At 43.8% G+C, this 26,038-nt stretch overlaps 1 protein-coding gene across 1 annotated transcript in view; it reads left to right on the forward strand.

The window, feature by feature from the left end:
- The window catches only part of GTF2IRD1 (GTF2I repeat domain containing 1), a 172,823-nt gene that overhangs the window by 120,824 nt on the left and 25,961 nt on the right, over positions 1 to 26,038 (forward strand). The window contains 7 exon segments of the mRNA XM_032216806.1: positions 2,080 to 2,145; positions 4,135 to 4,318; positions 6,192 to 6,250; positions 7,929 to 7,988; positions 10,359 to 10,442; positions 12,680 to 12,863; positions 15,982 to 16,010. Coding sequence (XP_032072697.1) covers positions 2,080 to 2,145; positions 4,135 to 4,318; positions 6,192 to 6,250; positions 7,929 to 7,988; positions 10,359 to 10,442; positions 12,680 to 12,863; positions 15,982 to 16,010 — 666 coding nt within the window.

The following is a 26,038-nucleotide window of genomic DNA, read 5'->3' on the forward strand; positions in this document are numbered from 1 at the left end:
AGCATACAGAGACACTGCAGTTTAAATAGGCTTTTACTTTCGTGGAAATAGAGGTATCAGAGTCCATCAAACAGTCCAAGTCATACACGGATAAGACAGTCAGTCATCAACGTCTTTCAGTTAAGGGATAATCCAAATAACATAGTCCAGTATCATACAATCAGTTCAGAACTCAAAGTTTGCTAGCAGTTGCAAAACGTACAATAGCTCACAGCACTCAGATCAGATCAGCCCAGCATCTAACAAACAGAGAGCAGAGAGCTAACAGTCATTCTGGCTTCTTCTTATGGCCGATTGAGGAAAACAGCACCCAATCACATTTTACAGTATGCTTTAAAGAAACAGGTATAGCATTGTTACCTGATTTATATATTGCCAACCCAACTGTTATATTCCTAACAGTCCTCATGTTACGAATGGAATGGAGCCTGCCCATTCCATTTGTAACCCAAGGATTTGTGGGAGTGAATCTCGTACCTTGAAAGGAATCACTCCCTCCTTTCGCTCAAACATTCACTGATCGAATGCAAAGCTCGTTAAGGGTACATGAAATATTTCAGTGTGGAGAAGGCCATTGGAGGCCTAGTGATGGAACAAGCCACCCAGCATGTTACACTCCAAAATGGACCTTCTGAGGGGTGGGGCCTCCAGAGGCCTCGGCCGGCATGTTGCCAGTTGAAAGGGAGCTTCTGAGGGGTGGATCATCCTCTCAGAAGCTCCATTTTGGCCGGCAATGTACAGGATGAATGTTGCAGAGCCTCTGCGGTTGTTTATAAGGGAGAACAACTATTGTGGTGCTGCAAGATTCATAGTTTCGGGACTTGTTCATAAACACTAGAAGGCACTTATTGCATAACTTTGAACATTCGCTAAGGAAACGCTCATAACCTGGGGATTTCCTGTAGTTATTATGACATCTCTTTTTAGCTTCCGAGTCAACAATTCCCCTCATGGATTTGGACATGTTATTTGGCTCGCCTTGGACACAAATTGATATCATTCTGTCATTTGGAGGGTTATATCCAAGCATGGTTTTGACATTCTCTTATTAATAATGATAGATACTCCATGTCTCCAATAGTTTTCTTGCCCGCAGAAGAAGATCCGATGTTCCTACGATAAGATGTAATGCATTCCAGTCCATTTCAGTTTGCTGATTCCTGGAATGTCTATATTCAGCCTCGACATTTCTACTTCAAGTTTATTTTGGTTTATGGCTCCTGGCATTCCACACACCATTGGTGTATATTTATCTTTCCAGAATTAACTTCGGTTGTGCCAGTGATCACATCAGCTAGCTTACCTCATGAGAGCACCATGACAGTGGAGGTTGCCCTCCATTGTTCCACAGTAATTTGTTGAATACCTTCTACTCTGATGGGTAGCTTCTAGGATCACATTGACCATATCCTGATTCTTAATGTCCATTTGGGGGTTTTCTACCAGAGTAATGGAGTGGGTTGCCATTTCATTCTCCTGTGGGTCCTATTTCATCCGATTTCCTTTTGATGATCTGACAGTAATGGATGACCCTTTGGGGAATTTACACTACAGCACTCTCAACACTACCGCTCATAGGGTCATTTGAATACAAAAAACCCTTGATTACTCTGAACTAATAATCCATGAAGGGGCCCTTTTGGGAGGATGTGTGTGTCTGAAATACTATTTCTTTCTGGGAAATAGGGCATTTAATGGTATGCTAATATAGAATTGAAAGGCTGAGCACTTTGCCTCAGCGTTCTGAAAAGTGCAAAATCAGCAAATAATTAATTCCAATCAATATATTGGTCCAACCGATGCCTGCCTATTTGTTAAATTTCATGTAGGAATGCAGAAAGGCAGAATTTGTAAGCAGACCTCTGTCTCCTTCTCTCTTTTTCCAGACCCTTTAAAGGTTTTTTTTTTTTTTTTGGTTTGACTGTTGGGATTTTCTGCTGCTTTGATCTTCTGTGTTACCAAGCATGCATTATTTATGAGCTGCCCTATATATGATAACGGTAGTATATATACATTCATCCTCTCTGTAGGAGTGTTTCTTTTCTTGCAGTCTCTGCACTTGTTATTTTTGTCTTCCAGATGGTGTCAGTGATGTTTTAAGTCACTTGAGAAAACAAGTAGAAATTTTATTTAATGCAAGATATGGTGAGATATTTGACTTTTTTCCCCCTCAAGATAAGAATCCCCACCCCCATCATGCCCAACGTTGGAATTCAATTACCTGTCATTTTGAAATTCTGATTGCTATAGTTTATTGCTAGAAAGATTTTCCTTCACTGGATAGCAAAGGATAGTTGACTGATTGTCCCATCCTGCACTGCGTGAAGGGATTGGATTCAATAGAGTTAATGATTCCCTCCCAAACCAAGGACTGATTAAAAATATGGTGGAATTCTTCTCTTAGAATCATATGGTTGATTCTAAGGGACCTTAGAAGTCTTCTAGGTCAGCTGACTGGGGAATTCTGGGAGTCAAAGTCCATACAGCTTAAACATGCCAAGTTGAGAAATGCTGTTCTAGGCCAGCCATTTGCTCAGTGCAAGAATCCTCGGACCATCCCCGGCAAAAGGCTGCCCAGTCTTTTCGTGAGAACCTCCAGGGGTGGAGCACCCACAATTCAATGGATGCAGTCTCTTCCATTGCTTAATAGCTCTCCCACTCAGGAAATCCCTCCTTCATTCAGATTTGGATAACTCTCTGTAAAGTTGTTGTTTTCTTCCCTTCAGTTGCTAGGGAGAACAAATCCACTCCTTTTTCCTTGTGACAGCTTTCATGCATGTATATTCCTCTCCACAAATATTTCACCAAGATACAAAAAGCATGGGGGTTAGGCACAAAATCTGAATCCCCCTCCATGTGCTCTTTAATGGCCCCCTGGATAGATCATTACAAGCAGGGTCTAAGCAACAGTCTCAAGGAAGCTGGAATAACTGTGTCAAGGACCTTGGAGTACTCATATCTAAGGGCTAGAGCCCATTGTAATAACATTGCCAAAAAGGCACTAAGAATTGTTAACCTAATCTTGCATAGCTTCTTCTCTGGTAACATAGTACTGCTAACCAGAGCACACAAAACATTTGCTAGACCAATTCATCAGAATACATCTTATCTGTATGGAACCCGCTCTGCATATCAGACATTAATACAATTGAGCGAGTCCAGAGATACTTCACAAGAAGAGTCCTCCACTCCTCTGCTCACAACAGAATATCTTATGCCACCAGACTTGAAATTTTGGGCTTAGACAACTTAGAACTGTTCGGCCTTCAGTCTGACCTAAGCGTAGTACATAAAATTGTCCACGACAATGTCCTACATGTCAATGACTACTTCAGCTTCAACCGCAACAATACATGAGCACACAATAGATACAAGGTAAATCGCTCCAAACTCGATTGCAGAAAATACGACTTCAGCAACAGAGTGGTCAGTGCCTGGAATGCACTACCTGACTCTGTGGTTTCTTCCTCAAACCCCCAAAACTTTAACCTTAGACTGTCTACTGTCAATCTCACCCCATTCCTAAGAGGTCTGTAAGGGGCGTGCATAAGCGCACCAACGTTCCTACCGTCCCTGTCCTAATCTTTCTTTTTATTCGTATCCATTTCATGTATCCAAAATCATGTTTATACTTATCTATGTTGTCTAATACATGATGAAATAAAATAAATAAATAAATAAAAACTGGAATTGACAGCCACTGGCTCCTAGATGAGCTATGATATTCACTGGACTCCTTTCATTTGCGAATGGTGCTGATGTTGCTAAATTATATTGCCAGCATCCCTAGTCCCCACATCCAGCATGGATAGCGGAGTGGGATGCCAAGACCTGCAAGGCAGCCATATTTGTTCAGTTAGGAAGTCAGATTTTGAGTGGAAATGAGAGAGGAGCGTGTAGTTCCTTGGCAACTGAGCAAGTTGTTTTGTGATAGTGATTCCTTAGTGGGGAGAGATCAGTCACCTGGTTTGATCCTCTGGCTAATGAACATAAATCTAGGAGGGCTCCTAAGCAATGGACCTCTGCTTTTAGTACTTCGGTCCAAAGCAGATTCCTCCCCCAAGTTAGCAGGACTTTTCTTTAATGGAAACCATGGCAGTGTGCCTTTCTGAAGCGACATGCTTACCTCCACAGCAAAAGCCATAGGAATTTCTGAGCCTGTTAAAGTCCCGTACTCCAAATTCTTGATGTACCCAGAAGACCTTTTTGTGGTGGGCTTGCCCGACGGCATCCTACTCAGACGGCCCAACTGTTTTGGCATTGCAAAGCTAAAGAAGATTCTTCAGGCAAGCAGCAGAATTCGATTTGTTATCAAAAGGTAAGGTTAATGTTATTTTTTCTCTTACGTGACTGACTGACTGACTGACTCTCTCTCTCTCTCTCTCTCTCTCTCTCTCTCTCTCTCTCTCTCTCTCTCTCTCTCAGAATGAAAGCATATCATAGTCGTATTGCATCTAATTCCCCTAATAATTGGGGTATTGCATCTAATACCCCAATTATTAACTTGCTGGAAGTTAATAATTCATTGTGATCTGTTTAAAATCTAATACCTTTGGCTTGGTTTGAAAGACAGACTAAGATAGCCTTTTCAATAGCAGGATTTGGTTGGTATAGAATGTTCATATATTACTGCTCACTCTCCATTATTGTGTTTTTATTGTTGGGCATAAGAATGGATGTGTTCAGAACTTTCTGTTTTAGGTACGAAAATAACTATAAACCAGAAAGTTTTGCATTTTGATTTAGTATAAGGGTTAGGGTGAGGGTATAGTAGTGTAAATGTGCTGTTCCTTCAAAATAACACAACACACAGCCATTAATGACTAAACTGCTGGCAACACCCCTAAGTGATAATGTCCAATTTTTTGAGGGGACAGCACATTTACACTTATACAAGCTGTATACTCACTACTTTACATTGTAGCCAAATGTCATTTCTTTAGTGTTGTCACATGAAAAGATATGCTTAAATATTTACAAAATGTGAGAAGGTGTGCTCACTTCTGTGATATATTGTATTTTCCGCTTTGGGCAGGAAGATATTTCTACCAGCCCCAAATCCTGAAGTTTCAAATGTATAGTTTCTGAAACATATATATTGAACTATACTACGTTCATAATAGCATGAATATGCCTGTTGTGCGCTGCCTGAAAAATCTGCAGCAGGAAAAAAATCTAGCAGTTGTTTCTAAGCCTGAGCCTTGAGATTATTCAGTGTTTTTCTCCCTAAGTAAAATCTTAATCTTATAATCTTGCCTGTTTCTGATTGCAGAATTTTGTCTAAGAGAATTTGGGTTCTCTTAGACATACCTCATAGAGGATCCCTTTAAAATATTAATTTTCCATTAGATTGAAGGGGTAAAAAGTTACAAAATTTATGGAAGTAATCCAATTCAGCCTATTTAATTGATTACATTTAATTTGGATTAGATTCAAAGATGAACTAAATTTAGTTGCCTGTGAGTTATTTAATGACCTTTTGGGTTACAAAAGGAGCCGAGGTGGCGCAGTGGTTAGGGTGCAGTACTGCAGGCCACTTCAGCTGACTGTTATCTGCAGTTCAGCAGTTCTAATCTCACCGGCTCAAGGTTGACTCAGCCTTCCATCCTTCCGAGGTGGGTGAAATGAGGACCCAGACTGTGGGGGTGATATGCTGACTCTGTAAACCGCTTAGAGAGGGCTGAAAGCCCTATGAAGCGGTATATAAGTCTAACTGCTATTGCTATTGCTATTACAATCTAGTACAGTTCTTGGTCTAAAAAAAAGAAATAATAGAATAGAATAGAATAGAATAGAATAACAGAGTTGGAAGGGACCTTGGAGGTCTTCTAAACCAAACCCCTACTTAAACAGGAAGTCCTATACCATTTCAGACAAATCGTTATCCAATATTTTCTTTAAAACTTCCACTGTTGTCTCTGCTAAGAATATTCCATTCTGCTACAGACAGTGACAAGCCAGTAAAAGCAATAGTCCTCTAGAAGCTAGAGTGACAAGCAATTGAAGAAGAATACGGTTTTTAAAGGAAGGCAAAATGGCAGAGACTTTTTTTAGAGCATTCAGCTTCTGTCCCTTAAATGCCCAGTGAGAACTGAGATTCTTTGTCAGTAAACCCAGAAAGCTGCTGTTGCTGCCAACTAGTGCAAAAACCACTGACCTTAATATATTATTTCTCTGATAATATCTTTCAGGCCAGAACTTCTTACAGAAGGAATGAAAGAAATGACCTCAGATAGCTCAGGAGCAATAGGTAAGGATGTGTGGATTCCTAGTAGTTGGTTATTGTCTTTGAAGAAATCAAGAGAATCTTGTCAACTGAAAAATGAGCAAGCTTACTATGTCTTACATTTTTTGTTTGTTAGAGTGCTTTTCCTTATAAGCATGAAATATTAGTCCAGATTGGCATTGGAACCCATGTGGTTATATATGCATGATATATAATATGTGGCATGTATATTAGCACCATGGAGTGATCCCTGCATGCACTGAAGTACCTTTTCACCTCTGAATCCAAATTACTGAAGAGGTAACAAAAGAAAATAAGATCAAGAAATGCTGATTATTATCATTACATTAAAGCATCAATATGTAAAAGAATTACATCCACCCACAAGGCTGTGCTGATTATTTTTTTTACCAAATGCAAAACAAGAAAGAAACAAAAGAGTTTTGCCCAGGCATTGAAGATCATTTAATTTTTTTTTTGATTGATTGATTTGTATCCCACCATTATTATGTTTACAAATAACTCAAGGCGGTAAATATATCAAACAAATCTTTCTCCTCCTAATTTCCCCACAACAAGAACCCTGTGAGGTGGGTTGGGCTAAGAGAGAATGACTTGAGCCAGGGTCACTCAGCTGGCTTTCATGGCCAAAGCCGTACTTGAACTCACTGTGTCCTGCTTTCTAGCTGGTGCCTTAACCACTAAGCCAGTGATGGCTAAGCTTTTTGTTGTTGGGTGCCAAAAATGTGAGGGTGCGCGCAATAGTGCCCCCACATGCGCATGCTTGCACAACCTCCCCCCCCCCCAGTGTGCCACACTATTCGCCTCCAAGCTGAGCCTGATACTTCCTCCGGGGGGGGGGGGCAGGGGGAGGCCATTTTCATCCTCTCCTAGCTCCGTTTTCATCCTCCCCTAGTTCTGAACTTCCAGTAGGCCCTTTGGGCCCATTTTCCGCCCTCCCCGGACTTAGCAGGCTTTCCTGAAGCCTGAGGAGGGCAAAAACGGCCTCCCCCAACCCCCTGGAAGGCCGAAAAGCAGCTGGCCGGCACATGCATGCGCGCTGCAACTGACGGCTTATTTGCCGGTAGATATGGCTCTGCGTGCCACCCCTGGCATGCGTGCCATAGGTTTGCCATCAGGGCACTAGGCCAAACTAGCTCTCTAAGATCATTTTCTGCTTTAAAAATATATAGATCTCGAAGAAGCATTCAGCACAAATGGGCAGCCTTTATGGCCTTGTACACCATGTAGGTTAGCATTAAACTTACCAAGAGTTCCTCAAATTGCCAAGGGAGAAAATCTGCGGTGGCTAAGAGTCAGTAATGACTTGATGGCATATAATCTCAAATTGCCACATGTTGCATGAATTTGGCAATCTCACCCCTCACACTGCTGTAATTTCAGGTGAAAAGATTGTAATCTAGGGTGAGCCCCCTAAAAACCTCGTGAGATTTTTGGCATTCTCTCTGAATCCACACAAAATGACCCTGTTCTTATCTAAAAATTTAAGCCAGCACTGAAATCTCATGTGATTTGGTGATCTTGAAAAGTTTTCGCCCCTTTCTACTGTTTGAAAACATAATCAGCGTTGAACACAATCTGGAGGTATCATGAGTACCCCACTGCATGCAGGTGCCGTGTGACTAACTCCTAAACTTCAAGATGGAAAATAAATCTAAACACTTTTTCTTTGTGTTGACAGCCAATGATAGAGTCTCCATTGAGCCCATTGAGGAACCTGTAAAAAGATCAGGATTTCAAGGTGAGAACCGGGATGAGGTAGGATTTGTGGCTGTCATTTTGACCTTTTAGACATCCCCTTGGGGACATTATGGCTTCAATTGATTGTGTAACTTGCAGTGTAGTTTTCTGCATGTCAGCCAGGGGTGGGATTCAGCCAGTTCGGACCAGTTCGGGTGAACTGGTAGTTCCACCCCTGCTCTATTCCGTCCTATATTTCCCTTGTTTGAAGCCCAGCTGATCGATGCGGCAGAACAGATTGCCGCGTCTCAGCTGCTTTACTCACTGGGGCCGCAGGAAAAGGTAAGGTTTAGTGTTGATTTCAAATGCAATGTGCGCGCGCAAAGCACACCAGTTGTTACAGTGATTGAATCCCACCACTGATGTCAGCCCTGTTGTATTTTGAAGGCCCTCCCACTGGATTGCCAATCCGTAGAATCTGCCATTCTTCCAAAAAGTGTGTAGAAATGTGCTGCTGTTGCCTGGCTGTTGGAGATGATGTGCTTTGTTTGCAAAATTTAGCATGAGACAGATTGTCTGTTTATGTTTCAAATAAAGGTCCCTTGATGGAATGCGACTCCATTCAAAAGAAAAGAATGAACCAATCTGCAAATGGAAAACTTAGTTATCTGAGGAAGGACAGGATGTTGCTAGCTGCACTTTTCACATGCTAATCTATACTTGGGGATGTAATTAATTTGCATGAGGGGATTTTCTTTTGTCTGAGCTCCCATCTGTTATGAACTGTGATATTTAAATATATACTAGCCGGTAACCTCGGCTTCTCTGGGTATTTATTAATAGGGGGGAAATGTCCAGACCAAATGCAATTTCTAATGTTGGATTTTCCCCCTTACCAGAGGGAGCCCCCTTGTGGAGTATGGTGAAGCCATTATCATGGCAACTCCACTGCCCTGCACAGTAGAAGCCATTTTATGGCAGTACAGTAGAAGCGATTTTAAGACACAACAGGCTATATCTTAAAAGAACACCACTCCCTGAGGGGTGTTAGGGGTGTCTTACCCCCACTTTCCAGGGAGTAAATCATCTGTGTACCAGGTTTGGTTGACATTGCTCAAGGTGTTCCAGAATTATGTTGGAACACACACACACACACAGCTGTTTTTATATATATAGATTTGCCATCTCAGGGAGAACTAGACCTATTTTCATATGTATTACATTAATATCTTTTACCTAGTTGCTAAAAGTCTTCCCCATTTACTTTGTTGTTTTTAATGGCATGGCTTTCTATGCTATTCAATTGACGAGACTCTTGGGCAAATTGCAAATCCAATCTCAGAACAAAAAGTCAGCGGGAAACTATCAAAAAAAGTTTAAAATTGGAAAAAAGTGTTTGCTGAAAGAGAAAGGTCCTGGCACGGCACTTTTTAATCTTAAAAATAAGGAGGAAAAAGTATTCCCTGCTCACATCTTTAATGGAGCAAACCATTGTTTCCTGTCCCTTCCTAAACATGGCTTATAATGGATCCCAATTCTACTTGGCAGGGAAGAAGTAGGACAGAATAGAATAGAATAACAGAGTTGGAAGGAACCTTGGAGGTCTTCTAGTCCAACCCCCTGCTTGGGCAGGAAACCCTACACCACTTCAGACCAGAGGTGGATTGCTACTGCTTCGCACCTCTTTGGGTGAATCGGTAGTGGAATGTTAGCCTGGGTCGCAGAACTGGCAGTGACCCAGGCTGGCCATGCCTCCGAACCGGTTCCCTGGTCACCGCTGCATGTTTTTTTGGCATTTTTTAATGATCTGTGCATGCGCAGGCCTATTTACAGGCAACTGCGCGCGCACACATAGCAAACAGCAGTAACAAAGCGCAAAGCATGTGTGCACTGAACCAACAGTAACACCGGCAGCAACCCACCCCTGCTTCAGACAAATGGTTACCCAACATCTTCTTTAAAACTTCCAGTGTTGGAGCATTTACAATTTCTGGAGGCAAGTTGTTCCACTGATTAATTGTTCTAACAGTCAGGAAATTTCTCCTTAGTGCTAAGTTGCTTCTCTCATTGATCAGTTTCCACCCATTGCTTCTTGTTCTACCCTCAGGTGCTTTGGAGAATAGTTTGACTCCCTCTTCTTTGTGGCAACCTCTGAGATATTGGAAGGCTGCTATTTGTCTCCCCTAGTCCTTCTTTTCATTAAACTAGACATACCCAGTTCTGCAACCGTTCCTCATATGTTTTAGTCTCCAGTCCCCTAATCATCTTTGTTGCTCTTCTCTGCACTCTTTCTAGAGTCTCCGCATCTTTTCTATATCGTGGCAACCAAAACTGAATGCAGTATTCCAAGTGTGGCCTTACCAAGGCATTATAAAGTGGTGTTAACTCTTCACGTGACAGATTCTATTATACTTTCCATCTTTCTTTGCAGAAAATTATGATACTCGACTGTCAAGAATAGACATTGCAAATACACTCAGGGAACAGGTTCAAGATCTGTTCAACAAGAAGTATGGTAAGTGTTTTTCCATAAAGCCACTAGCAGGCAGAAAGTGGAGTTATTAATCTGAGAAATGACAGTCATACAATGATAGAATCTTAGAATTATGGACTTGGAAGAGACACCAAAGGTTATCCAGCCCAACCCTTTACGAGGAAAACCAATTAAATCATCCAAGAGATGTGTCTACCCAGACTTTTCTTAAAGGATCCACAACCTACAGAGCTCAAGTAGAGATGGAGTTTTACTGGTCTTGGTTTATGTTCAGATGCCTGCAAAATAGATTGGTTTAAGATATAGGCATTTTAAAAAGAAAATGTATACATGCCTTAAGAGATGTTTTGAATTGAGTCATTCTTAAGTGTGTATCTGTTCTTCTGGCCAATTTTTAGAACAATTCAATGCATTTCTTGCTCATGTCCATAGCCATAAAATCATCAAACTTTAAATTCTCTGGGGAAATGGCCATTGACCAAGCCTAGACATTTTATTGGTTCTTCCAACCTGGATGTGATAAATGAAAGCAAAGCTTTCTGTGGTCTCCAGGAGTCATTTCCTGCTTTGAGCAAATCATACCCTGTTTTCCCAAAAATAAAACCTCCTCGGATAATAAACCCAATCGGGCTTTTGAATGCATGCACTAAAATAAGCCCTCCTCCGAAAATAAACCCTTTTCTAAAATATTTAAACGTACACACAGCCGGTCCCCATCATTTCTTGTGGAGGAAACATGCTCCATGTGCCCCCACATGCTTCTGCCATCCATCGAAACGGCCTTGTGGAGGCCACTCCCACAAACCCTAGCTACTGCGCCCCTTCTTTTAGTGGTGGCTGCAAAAAGAGCAGCAGGCCCAGCGACAATAGGGCTGGCAAGAGTGTGCCAGAAACAAGAGACAGAACTTCCAGCCCTCTCTGGATGAGCTGATCCGTGGGCTGCAAGCCGAGGTTAAGGGGCCTCCTGCACCTCAAAAATAATAAAACCTCCCCAAGAATAAGGCCAAGCGCTTATTTCGGGGGGATCAAAAGAAAATAATGTCTTATTTTCAGGGAAACACGGTAGTTGACAGTTTGGGTTAACTATGATTTGCCTGCAAAATGACGAATTGTCATTTGAAAGGATATATCATCCACCCTGTTAAGTTCCCAAATGAGGATATGGTTTATTTCAGGGGTAAGGGACTGAGTCCAGCTCTACTACAAAGTTCAAAAAGTGAAAGTAGGAGACACAGTTCCTTTGAAGCCTGTAGGCACCCAAGGGTGAGCTCCCATTTGTGTAGCTGGAGTTCAGATAATATGCCTGGTGAGACACTTGACAGAGTCCATTACTGGGGAGTTGTGTGCATTAGGCCACAGTTAGTAGAACTGGGTAGGACAGGGCAGAGTGTTATCTATGATGTTGTGTCTGTGAGAGACAGTGGTCCTTAGTTTGCAAACTTACAGACAAGCATCTACATCAGAGGTGTCAAACTCAAGGCCTGGGGGCCCTGGCCTGCGGGGTGCTTAGATCTGACCCGTGGGACTACCCTGGAAACTGCAAAGGACCAGCCTGGGGGGTTTCTGCCAGGAAAATGGAGCATGGGAGGGATGCAGGTGGCCCTCCTGAGCTCCGTTTTCGTTGGCAGAGGGGTTCAGGATATCGTTGCAGCGGAAAACAGAGCTCAGAAGGGCTGCAGGTGGCCCTCCCGAGCTCCGTTTTCAGTGGCAGAGCTTGCAGGAAGTCATCACAGTTGAAAATGGAATTCGGGAGCCTGTTTTTGCTGACAGAGTGCTCGGGCCACCACAGGTTCCCCCAACACGAGTGACGTTGAGCTGGTCATGCCCCCCTGCCCCCCCCAAGGTCAAACACAACTCTGATGCAGCCCTCAATGAAATTGAGTTTGATACCCCTGATCTGCATGAACTTTTGATTTTTGATTTTTTTTCTGAATTCATACATAAAAACATGCAGTCTTTGGGGCGGTGATCCTTGCCATCATCGTTTCTCTACAGTAGATAAACTGTACACACACTCTGTTTATTGGCACTTTCCTTTAAGGAGCACTTTTTACAGGAACCGCCTGATGAAATTAAGACAAATAGATATTTCAATACCTCAATTCTTCTGGTTTCGCAACTGACATGGGAGATTTGAAAGACAGACACACCTTTGGACCAAATGAGTTTCTCTTGTTTTTTCCAAGCTGGCTTAGTGCAAGAACAAAATCAGGAGTGGCAAAAGACTTAACTCCTTCCTCATGCTATCTTCCTTTCAGGTGAGGCGTTAGGCATCAAATACCCAGTCCAAGTGCCATACAAGCGTATCAAAAGCAATCCGGGTTCAGTGATCATAGAAGGGTTGCCACCAGGAATCCCATTCCGGAAACCTTGCACCTTCGGCTCTCAGAATCTGGAGAGGATATTAGCCGTGGCAGACAAAATCAAATTCACAGTTACAAGGTATTTATCTTTAGGAATGCGCATCAGGTTGCAACAGTGGGTATCTGTAGGGGCGTTAGTCTGCATTCTTACCTGTGTTTAATAGCAATAGCGATTAGACTTGTATACCGTTTCACAGTATTTTACAGTCCTCTCTAAGCAGTTTACAAAGGCAGCATATTGCCCTCAACAACCTGGGTCCTCATTTTACCACCCTCAGAATGATGGAAGGCTGAGTCAACCTTGAGCTGGTGAGAATCGAACTGCAGGCAGCCAGCCGTCAGCAGAAGTAGCCTGCAGTACTGCATTCTAACCACTGCACCACCACAGCTCAAGTCTGAAGTCGATATTTCAAGGATGTCTCCAAATATCACTTGTATTTATCTAATATTTTAACCCATCATCCAAAAGAACTTTTCCCAAAGTAGAGGATAGTCAAATATTATATTTGAATAGACAGCTAGTTCTCCCCATTCCTTCAGATAATTTATTTTTTAAAAAATATTATGATATATTCATTGAGAATACAATAAGTATGGCATATAGATTTTGGAATAAAGTATGATTTTCGAATCTCATTTTCTCTTGAGAGATGTTGTCTTAAAGTCAAGATAACCTTTCTTTTGGAATAATGCAGCTTTTGGATAAATATGGACTTCAGCTCAATATACTATGGATGCAAGGGAAACATTTTTTCCTTGAATTTACATCATTTGCATAATTTTGCATAATTGCAGACAGTATGCAGTGATGTATCATTTTCCTAAATACGCTATCACACATATCACATATGAGAATAATTTGCATTGTTTGCTTGCTTAAATCTACCATGACTGATGTACTCTCTCATTTAATAGTTGAGAAAAATGGACATCTCCTCCTTTCAGTGGGAATAATATAACAGCAATATTCAAAAAGACAGCGCAATACTATCCAAGGTCTTTGGTGAGAGAATCCCAGAAATTTAAGGATCTCCACTAAGAAGTCTTTATTTTTGGTCTGCCAGCTCACTAGATTAACATGAATGGCATTCAGTGTGGGGAAAGTATGTTAGAATCCCATTGCATGATCTCAACAGCCTCTGGTGGTTGTGTTTATACAATTCACTTAATCTAGTTACTAAATTTAAACCTTTGAGATCTCATAGTAGAATGAACTATAAGGAAGCAGGATCAATTTATGCTATCTATGCAACCTGCTGAGATTGATTAAGTACAACTCTAGACACCAACAAAACTTTTAATATTATAAAATGCACTTGCTTGATTTGTAATTGGTCTGGTTAAATGCAGGGTGTAAAACCAAAAGCTGAGAAATGCAAGAGTGTTGCAGAAGTCAGACTGATCAGTTAAACTTAGCTCTGGTTTTCTGATCCTCTGTAACTTTCTCTTGGGCTCTTGGTTCACAGGCATTAGAAGTCTTAATCTTTTTTTGACAAAATTCTCAATGATTTAGCAATAGCAATAGCAGTTAGACTTATATATCGCTTCATAGGGCTTTCAGCCCTCTCTAAGCGGTTTACAGAGTCAGCATATCACCCCCACAGTCTGGGTCCCCATTTCACCCACCTCAGAAGGATGGAAGGCTGAGTCTACCTTGAGCCGGTGAGATTAGAACCGCTGAACTGCAGATAACAGTCAGCTGAAGTGGCCTGCAGTACTCCACCCTAACCACTGCGCCACCTCGGCTCTTTGCCTAAGTTTTCAGCCCAACGGTATGATCAAATATTTTCTAGAGCCTTAATATGGTTTCCTTACTTTTGGCTTGGCTTCCAACTTTTGTGGTTTGTAATTTTTAACCTGTGGCTTAGCATTATGTGTCAATCTGGACATGGTGGATTACTTAAAAACCATATATTAAAATGGCTTAGGGTGAGATGTTAGCTGATTTGCACAACTCCATGCTTAGATGACATATACCTCATTTCTTTCCTATTGTTTGTTATCCTAGATCAGCGTTGGCGAATCTTTCTGGCACCAAGTGTTGAAACTGGAACGTGTGCGGGGCAGCACCGGAAACCGGAAGAGCAGCTCCCCAGTGCGCATGTGCCTGCCGGGAAGCTGAGCTTCTGGTTTTCGGCATGCACATGCATGCTGGTCACCTGGTCTTGCAGTTTCTGGTGCGTGCCTTCCAGTTTGGGCACACTTCGCCTAAAAGGTTCGCTATCACTGACCTATACCGTTTTCTCTTCTTGAAAACCTCCAGTGATGGAGCATCCATAACTTCTGAAAGCAAGCCATCTTGCATGCAACATTTACTTAATGTGGCAAATCAGTCCAGGAGATGAGGTTTATGTATATAGGGCTTAATAAGGAAAGGCGTTATATCAATGATATCATGATGTACAAAATGATGCAAAGCAGTGGTGGGTCCGGCATCCACTACATGAATGCATGCAGCGCACACATACGTCCATACCTCTTGTGACACCTCCATGAGCCTCCGCAATGCTCCAGATGCTTGGCGGAGTGTCGTGCAGGCGCTGTGCGTGGAAGCGCCGAAGAGCTCAAATACAAGTAAGGAGCTCAGGCAAGCGGGTGTACCCGCCAGAGCACCGTACCAGAACGGTACCCGATGCTCCGGGTAGGCACCGGTACGCCCGTACCGGGGCGTACTGCCTGCAACCCACCACTGATGCAAAGTCATTGGCATCGTTTGCATGATGATGCCATAATGTCATTGTGGCTTCTAACAGATGCATATAACAGGGTACTTCTATTTTATTGAGGGAGACGGTATACATGACCTTATCGGGTCTATTCTAGCCCTGAATGGGGCTGAACGAGGGCTGGAAATAAAAGATACACCTGCTTCTTTTTCTCTCCTCCTCTGCCTTCACAACCAACTCTTGAATGAGCAAACAGTTCACTCTCTTTGAAGATCTGAATTGGTTTGCTTGGAATTTTAGACTTTTCTTAAAAGAAATCTTAGACTGGGGTTTTTAGGTTGATTCCCTCTGCACAGTGCCTTCTCTGCCTGCATTTCTCCATTATTTCTTATCAGCTACCACCAGATCATCTTTTTTGTGTGTCAATATTTATAATACACCATTTTTCAAGGCCCTAATATTTGGTGCAAAGACCAATTTAAAGCCTACTTCTGTTTCATAATCAAGAGTATATTTTCTTTTCTTTTTCAGGCCTTTCCAAGGACTCATCCCCAAACCTGGTAAGTGTTTAAAGTCCTAGCAATAAAATACTAAGTGTGTTTTGCCATCCTTTGGTAATTTAACAGCGGCAGTTTATGGAGGAAATGTGATTTCCCTTTTATGGTTGTCTTTGTATCCTAAGCTACTTATCACTATATTGTATCTCATTAAGTCCCTAGTGATGAAAGAGTTACCAGAATTTGTTCATGGTGGGTTTGATTAAGACAAGATAGCCATCTCCCTGGATTGGTTGCGCTGTCGTATAGCAGGATACAATTGCTAGTCTGTGGAACCTTGTTCTACAGTAGATCAGGGGTATCATCCTGAAGGCCTGTGTGGCCTCACCCAGGATGCTTAAATCTGGCCCGCGGGGATGACCTGGAAATAGCAAAGGACTGGCCTGCTTTTTATTTTTAGTCTCATGCACAAATTTACAAGTATACATTCTCTTAGTTGTTATTCTTATCACATTTTAACACTTTTAAACCTTTATTTTTCCATATATAACATTAAAATAGATGATCGGGATTGCTTTGTTTACCATCCTGTGCACCTATTCTGTTTTACCGCCACCCTACTTCTCTTTCCTTTTCTCTACTTTCTTTTTTCCTCCTCTTCTTTCTCTTTCCTTCTTCCCCTTACTCTCCCCTACTCCTCTCTACCTCTTCCCCTTCATACCCTCTCTCCTTCTCTTCCTATCCCTCCCAATCTTCCTCTCCTTTCCTCTTTCTTCTTTGCCTCTCCTTAGCAATAGCAATAGCAGTTAGACTTATATACCGCTTCATAGGGCTTTCAGCCCTCTCTAAGCGGTTTACAGAGTCAGCCTATTGCCCCCAACAACAATCTGGGTCCTCATTTTACCCACCTCGGAAGGATGGAAGGCTGAGTCAACCCTGAATCCTTCTCTCTCTTCTCCTCTCCTCTCCCTCTCTTTCTTTCCCCTTCTGTTGTTCTGGGTGCCTATTTTCCTCTTTCGTCTAGTGTATTTTCGGGATGGTATTCCAGCAAACCCGGTTCTAACTTTATATTTGCCATTTTACATTCGCGGAGGAGAATTACAATGCTGATCTGGCCCTCAAAGAAAATTCAGTTTGACACCCCTGCTGCAGAATCAGAGACCGAGGGATAGAAATGAATGTAACTGCAACCCTGTTTCTTGTTTAAACACAACACTCACTTAGTTGTGTAATTACTATACATTTCCATTGAGGTTCTGGTGCTCCATGGATTTTGTTCATTTTAAGGCTGCATGCTGGATGACGATATGCGTAGGATAATCATCAGACATGCTGGTGTTACCTCCTCCAAACCTGAATAATTAACCCTAACTTCGATACAGATAATCCTCAACTTACAACAGTTCATTTAGTCACCGGTTACAAGAGCACTGAAAAAAGTGACATAACGACTGTTTTTCACACTTACGGCCATTGCAGCATCTCCGTGGTCATGTGATCAAAATACAGACAATTGGCAATGGACACCTATGCTTGACAGTTGCCGTATCCCGGGGCCGCGTGATCCCCTTTTGCGACCTTCTGACGAGCAAAGTCAATGGGGAAGCCAGATTCACTGTTAGTAACTTAACAACTGCAGGGATTCACTTAACAGAAGTGGCAAGAAAGGTCATAAAATGGGGGGGGGGGGAAACTCACTGAACAAATGTCCCACTTAGCGACAGAAATATTGGGCTCAATTGCGGTTGTTCTTTGTCATGAAGCAGCTTGTCGGGATTATTATATATAAGAATACTGAAAAGCAGAGATGGGGAACTATGGCCCTTTTATGACCATGTGGACTTCAACTCCCAGAATTCCTTGAGCCAGCTGGCTCAGGAATTCTGGGATTTGAAGTCCACAAGGTCATAAAAGGGCCATAGTGCCCCATCTCTGCTGTAAAGTGAAGCTCTTTAAGTAGGGAAACACTTTTTCTTGTTAACAGAGTTTGACAGGAAATTCAGGCAGGGTCCGTCCTCTTCTATTTGTAAGCTCCTTGTGGTTACTACTACTACTCCCCCCCCACCATAGCAGTGGAAAAGTGTATTAAGTATTGAAAAAGGAAATACGTAGTTCCACAGTGGCCTGGAACGCAACATATGATAATGTTAAACCATAATGGGGTGGGTTATTTTGGGAGCTAGCACAATGCAAACTGAGACATTGGCTCTATGATGTGCTAATCAGGCCCTTGGTTTATGCAAAAAACAGAGTTTTTTTTAAAAAAATCCTGTATTGCATATACACCTACAGTATGCACACCCATTAATATTGTGTCTTTGTTCACAGTGGAGAAAGGCTAAAGAGTAGTGGTGGGTTCCGGATCCCGTTAGAGTGCTGTATGTGCATGCGCATTCACGGAAGCGCCAAAAACTTAAAAGACCAGTAAGGAGCTCGGGCGGATGGGTGGGCCCTCCAGAGCACTGTATCAGGATGGTATCTGGTGCTCCGGGCAGGCTCCGGTATGCCTGTACCGGGGTGTACCACCTGCAACCCACCACTGCTAAAGAGGTTGTATAACAATAGATTTCCATGAGGAAAGTCATACCTCTGCTTCCCTTCCCCCTCCCCTCCTCTTTCCCTTCTCCTTCCCCTCCCCATTTCCTTCCCCTCCCCCTCTGCTTCTCTTTCCCCTTCCCTTCCTTCCCCATCCCCTTCCCATTTCCATTCTCTTCCCCTTCTTTTTTCCTTTCCCTTCCTCTTTCCTTAGCCTTCCTCTGTCTCTTCCAGCTCTTTCCTAAAAATACTGAGAATTGCTCTAGATCTGTGATGGCAAATGGCACCTATGGCATGGATGCCAGAGGTGGCACACAGAGCCCTCTCTGTCGGCACGTGCGCTGTCACCAGCTGCTCTTCTGGTTTCCTGCGCCAACATGCACGCTGGCCAGCTGGTCTTCGCGGGCACCGGACCTCCAAAAAATGGCCTGAAAACAGCCCCCAAAACAGGCATGCATGTCCCGGCCAGCTGGTCTTTGCATTTCTGGTGTTCCGCCCCATACATGCACACATATTCTAGTTTGGGCACTCGGTGCCAAAAATGATCACCATCTTTGCTCTAGATCAGTGGGGCTAAAAAAGGGGTCTACGCCAGTGGTGGGTTCCTACCGGTTCAGCTGAACCGGTAGTGGTTTGGTGGCCTGGGTCACTGGAATTGGCAGCGATCCAGGCCTGCCACGCCCCCAAACTGGTTCTCTGGGTGATGCCGTAGGCACCATCATTTTGATTTTTGCTTCTGCGCATGCGCAGAAGAATTTTTATTGCACTGCACATGCACGTGGAGCACGCATCAAGGCCATGCATGCATGTGAAGTGCGCGGATGGCACGCACATAAGCGAACTGGCAGTAGTGCCTGCTGGAACCCACTCCTGGCCCACGCCCCAGAGGGGGGGAATTTGATTATTAATGGGGGCAATTTGAACCTTGTTTAAACCACATTAATGGCCTTTTAGGCTTCCTCCGTGTGAGTAGAGTTCACTTTTTGAGTAAAATAAGTATTATATGTCATGGGGGGAGGGGGTCATCATGATTTTAGAGACGCTCAGGTGGGGCATGGTCCAAAAAAGGTTGGGAATCACTGCTCTAAATCCCGTCAAGACCATTGGTCGTTTGTGTTACTTGCATTGACTAACTATAGCTCTCTAGGATCTCTGCCATGCCTGTGGATTTGGGAAACACTAAATTGGGAATGGGTCAGTGTGGGAGAACCTAACTCAGCCTCTTGATTTTCCGAAATGCTGGAGGAAGCCATCTTGGGATGTTCTAAATTGAGAAAAGGTGTGGCCAAAATTTGGGTGTTTTGTGGCTATGTTAGGGGTGGGAATAGAAGTTCTTTGCTAGGCGAGCCTTCCTCTTCCCTTCCCATTATCCCCAAACCAACAAAATAGGTAGAAACCAAGCTATCATAATTTGGCCATTTTGGATTGTATTTCAGTAATGCAATCGGGGGGGGGCTGTGGGGAGTGGTGCAGTGGCCTAGAGGTGGAGCTCTCCCCTCACAAACAGGAGGCCGTGAGTTCAATCCTAGGTAACGGCAGATATTTCTTTCTCTGGGCACAATGAATAATTATCTCCTGCGAACTCTGCATTGGCGACAGGAAGGGCATCTGGCCAGAAAACAGCTCCAGTCAGTTGCCCTAATTACACCCTGATGTAAGGGATTATGGGGTCATCAAAAGACAAAAAAAAATCTGGGTACTGTGGAATAAATGGGATGCTAGGTATTGCCACTTCCCACTTTAAAGAGAGATGTCAGGGCATTCTGTATCCAAGTTAGTCCCCAGTTCTTTAGAAAATTTCATTTAGTGCAAGACCCCAGTAGCATCAAAGAAGCTAGCGGATCAGATTAAGATTAAGATTTAATTTATTTGTATGCCGCCCTTATCCGGGAGGGACTCAGGGTGGCGAACAACTCAAAAGGGGAAAGGGGATACAAACACAATACACGTAATTAAAATACACAAGAGTCATACAGCCATACAAGTCGAGAGGGGAGGGGAACTCATCAACCCCAGGCCTGCCGGCACAGCCGGTACGGACGGATCAGTGGTAGCTGGGAGCAGCAGCCAGCGTACCGGAACGGTGCTTTGGAGGGCTCACCCATCTGCCCTTGTTCCTTACCTCTATTTGAGCTAACCGGGCCATTTGCGCACACACGTGCAGTGTACTGCACCTGAGTGATCTCCGCCAAGCAGCTTCAGCATCACAGGGTGGTGGATGCACATGTGTGAGCAGCGTGAGTGCCAGTGGTGGACACCAGCCCCGTCGCAGCATACCCGTTGCGACGGGATCCGGAACCCACCACTGTAGCGGATGCATTGTGCCTCTGCCATACAGTAGAACCTCTGATCACGACCATAAATTGTTCCATAACTTTGGTCGCAACCCGATTTGGTTGTGACCCGAACCTAACCAAAATGAATGCAGTGGCCACACAAGGTCGCTGTTGTTTGGCGCTTTTTTTAAAAAAATAAATGGAAATCATCTGTGGCCGTGTTTGATTGCCACCCAAGTATGTGTTGATGACCAGATTCAAACATTTTGTGAATTTTTGGGTCGGAAGCCGATTTGGTCAGAAGCATTCGTGGCCAGAGGTTCTACTGTATCAATCTTTATCTGCTTAAACCCAAGTTTCTCTTCAACTTCGTAGTTTTAGGCCCAATCCCAGAATTTTTCAGAATCTGTGCTTGCATGTGTGCGTGTTAGCCACAACATGGCACGTTGATTTTCTACTTTTTTTTTTTTGCTTGCCCAAAGAGCAAAAACCCTACTCACTCATTGCCCCTTCTCTCTTTTCTTTCCCTGACGTACAACGTAGCCCCTAGATGGATACCCACCTTGGAAAAAGCTTACACCACTGTGAACGGTATGTTGCTTAGATGAGGCACTAATAGATGGTAGCAGACTGGAGACTGTGTTATAGTGTTGCTGTGATAATAAGATTATTGGGGGGGGCGTCCATTTGAGGTTATTTGTACATTCCAGACTCCCTTTATGTATCTGTAAGGTCCAGATGAACATCTGGCAAAAAAAATGCAATAATTCGGATTACTCAAGAAGGTTTCACAGAGGTTTAGCTATACACATCCTCTTTCTCCTTCTTTTCCACACCTTTGAAGCCAATGCTGAAGGGAGAATGATTGGTAGGCTGTTGGGGGTGCTGTAGGGTGAAAAGGCCTTTAAAAATTGTTTTAGGTTTAGGTTTAGGTTTATTTATATGCCGCCCTATTCCCAGCGGGACTCAGGGCGGCTCACAAACCCAAGAGGGGAAGGGAAACACAATAACTACAAATACAAGCATTTAAAATAACCAACAGTCACACAATCGAGAGGGGAAGGGAACTCATCAACCCCAAGCCTGCCGACACAGCCAGGTTTTAACGGCTTTTCAGAAGGCCTGGAGAGAGGTGAGGGTCCGAATCTCTGTGGGGAGTTCGTTCCAAAGGGCCGGAGCTGCCACAGAGAAGGCCCTCCCCCGGGTAGTAGCCAGATGGCATTGGCTGGTAGACGGAACCCGGAGGAGGCCAACCCTGTGTGATCTAATGGGTCTTTGGGAGGTAATTGGCAGCAGGCGGTCTCTCAAGTACCCAGGTCCAATACCATGAAGGGCTTTATAAGTGACGACTAGCACCTTGAAGCGTATCCGGAGACCAATCGGTTTTCCTACTACTGTGTGACCCAGTCTTTTGCAGGCTGCATCTTGACTTGCTTTCTTGACTGCTTTGAATTTTTAAAATAAAACCAACGAGTCTTAAATCTTATCTTTACTCTGGTGTTAGCCTAACCTCAAGATTTCTCCAGCTTGGCATCCTTTAGAAGGTGGGGGGGGAGAGAACTATGGCCCTTTTACGATGTGTGAACTTCAACTCCCAGAATTCCTGAGCCAGCATGGTCATGTGAACACAGGACTCTGCCAACAGCTGTAAATGTGGACTGGTGATGACTGGTGACCACTGGGGGAGTTTGTATGTGTGGGATAACTATCAGAACTTTAGACATTAGTAACTGCCAAGAGATCCATGGTAACTTTGAATGGTCACTAAGCGATTAGTCATAAGTCAAGAATTCCCACCAGAGGTGGGTTCCTACCAGTTCAGACCGGTTCGGCCAAACCGGTAGTGGTTTGCCGGTCTTGGTAGCCGGAACTGGCAGCAACCTACGCCTGCCATACCTCCGAACTGGTTCCCCAATTAGTGTGGCATGGTCCCCCCCCCCATTTTTTAATGTTCTGCACATGCACAGACCTATTTTTGGGCAACTGCACAGGCGCCAGTAAAATGAGTGCGCATGTGCAAAATTGTGCATGCCCCGAACTGCCAGCAGCAACCCATCCCTGATTCCCAGGATTACTTTAGTAGGGAGTAGAGGTGAGATGCTTGATTAAATAAGGGCAAAACCATCTTTCCAACCATCTTTCCTATAAATGGATCTACAATTCTGAGAATGGGCTGATGATTCTGAGAGTCTCAGGGAGACACCACTTAGAGCAGTGTTTCTCAACCTTGGTGACTTTAAGTCCTGTGGACTTCAACTCCCAGAATTCCCCAGCCAGTTTTTGCCAAGGTTGAGAAACACTGACTTAGAGAATGTTGGGCTAATAATATCGAAGCAACCTTTATATAGAATAGAACAACAAATTTGGAAGGGACCTTGGAGGTCTTCTAGTCCAACCCCCTGCCTAGGCAGGAAACCCTACACCACTTCAGACAAATGGTTATCCAACCTCTTCTTAAAAGCTTCCAGTGTTGGAGCGTTCACAAGTTCTGGGTGCAAGTTGTTCCACTGATTAATTGTTCTAACTGTCAGGAAATTTCTCCTTAGTTCTAAGTTGCTTCTCTCCTTGATTACTGTATTTTTCAGAGTATAAGACGCACTGGAATATAAGATACACCAAGGTTTTGAAGAGGCAATTTTTTTTAAAAAAAAGGGCTTTGCACTCTGCAAACATCCCAAAGACGGCCTGTTTTTTGCAAAAACGGGCCCATTTCCCCCCCAAAAAAGGCATGAATATCCTTTAGGGGACTTGCAGAGTGTTCCTGGGGTGTGTGGGGCCCCCAAAGAACAAGCATAAAATGGGCCGCAAAAACAGGTCCGTTTTTTTTTTAATGCATGCATAGCCTTTAGGAGGCTTATAGAGTACTCCTGGGGGCTGGGGAGGGCAAAATTGAGCAAAAATGGCCCATTTTTCACTCATTTCTGCCTTCCCCAGCCCCCAGGAGCTCTCTGAAAACCTTATACAGGCTCTGCATGGCCATTTTGGTGAAGGTGATGGGGCTTCGGGAGGCAAAAAATGCTGTATTCAGTGTATAAGACACAACCAGATTTTCAGCCTCTTTTTTGAGGGAAAAAGGTGTTTCTTATACTCCAAAAAATACAAGTTTCCACCCATTGCTTCTTGTTCTACCCTCAGGTGCCGTGAAGAATAGTTTGACTCCCTCTTCTTTGTGGCAGCCCCTGAGATATTGGAACACTGCTATCATGTCACCCCTAGTCCATCTTTTCATTAAATTAGACGTACCCAGTTCCTGGCCTCTTTTGTTTTCTTTTTCGTGGCCACAGAGCTTCCAAGGCTCAATTGTTTCACCTTGCAACCTCTTGGTGCTTCAAGGTGAAATACAGAATGAAATACAGAAAATGAACAAAGCACGGTGGTAAAGTCTTTCTGTGCACCTATGCTGATGTCTCTCCAAAGCCTTGAGCACAACCTGAAAAATTGCAAAGCAACAACAGCAGCAACAACAACAACAACAAAAAACCCATACCCAATTGGGTGCTTGGTATTCCAGGATCTTTTAGAGGCTGCAACTGTCAATTATTTCTCTCTCCCATCAATTATTTCTCTCTCCTCCCCGCTCTTTGTCGCAATGCACTAATTAGTAAGGACAACACACAAGGATTTCCATTTATCAAGCCCTGACAGGCCCAGAACAAAGAGAAATGATATCATGCAGAAGCTGGCAATATCTGACTGGGGCTCTGGGCAGCCCTTAGGCTAATTTCATGCAAAAGTTCAGTCTGGACCTCAGGGAAGAGGTATTTGCTCAGTCCCTGCAGGTTGATGTTTGGAAGTGAGACAAAGAAGGAGAAATGTCAGAAAACGCAGCCATGAAATGATGGATTGCTTGTTGCTGCACACTGGGAGTAGAAAACTGAACAGGAAGGAAGTGACATACCCCGGAAGAAGGCATGGCTGGCTGGCTGGTTAGGAACAGTATTGCATTGAAACAGAATGATTGTACATTCAAGAGAACGACTAGAGGTGACATGGTAGCAGCCTTCCAATATTTGAGAAGCTGTCACGGAGAATAAGATGTTGACCTATTCACCAAAGCCCCTGAGGGCAAGACAAGAAGTAACAAGGGCAAGATAATTAAGGAGAGATCCAACTTACAACTGAGGAGAAATTTCCTGACAGTGGGAACAATTAATCAGTGGAATGGTTTGCCTGCAAAAGTTGTGGGTGCTCCAACACTGGAGGTTTTCAAGAAGAGATGAACAACCATTTGTCCAAAATGGTATAGGACCATGATGGAGAACCTATGGCACATGTGCCGGATGTGGCATGCAGAGCCATGTCTCCGGGCATGTGAACCATCACCCGTTGCTCTTCTGGGTTCCGGCACGCTGGCCAGCTGGTTTTCACATGCGCGGGAGCGCCGGAAACTGGAAGATCAGCTGCCCCGCGTGCATGCGCGTGCCGGGAAGATGATTTTCCGGTTTCTGGTGCGTGCGTGTGCACTGGCCAACTAGTTTTTATGCTAGTTGGAACCGGAAGACTAGGTGGCCAGTGTGCATGCCAGAAACTGGAAGATCATCTTCCCGGCGTGCGCATGCGTGCCGGGCGGCTGCTCTTCTGGTTTCCGGTCCGCGTGCTCGTTTTGGCACTTGGTGCTGAAAAGGTTTGCCAACCCTGGTATGGTGTCTCCTGCTTGACAAGAAGTTGGATTAGAAGACTTCCAAGGTCCTCTCCTCCCCTGTGTATTCTATGTTCTTCATCCCATTGTATATGATGGTCAATTGTGATGAACTTAGAAATCATATCCTTGCAAGAATCCATATGTAATGTTTAGGTACTCCAAGTATTTTCGACGTTTGGCTACGTTGACATTGATGGTTCATTGTTTGTAACTGGCCTCAGGGTATGAAATTCAGTAGCATTCTCAGGTTTACATTTTTATTCTGCCTTTATCTGCTACCATCTACACCAGGGCTGTCAAATTCGTGGCCCACGGGCCAAATGCTTCATGCACTGGCCACGCCCACGCCCGGATTAGCAAAGGGGGGAAGAGCCCTCAGACGTTATGTGACGCCGCCATGACAATGCGAGTTTGACAGCCCTGCCAAAACGAGCATGAACTAAGTAGGTTAAGTGAGGAAAGGAAGGTGTTGATCTGTGGTCCTTTGGTTGACCCTTCCTTTCTCATAGCCTTTCCGGCAGCTTATCCAGCCCTTGAAAGCTAAAGAGATCAGATCCCTTATGGTAGCTTTGATGCGCATCCCATGGAAGGACCAACAGATGCTCATCTTCTGAACCTCTCAAAAGCTTTGCCCAAAG

Source organism: Thamnophis elegans, chromosome 4, assembly GCF_009769535.1.
Source record: "Thamnophis elegans isolate rThaEle1 chromosome 4, rThaEle1.pri, whole genome shotgun sequence".
In the NCBI taxonomy this organism is placed as follows: Eukaryota; Metazoa; Chordata; class Lepidosauria; order Squamata; family Colubridae; genus Thamnophis; species Thamnophis elegans.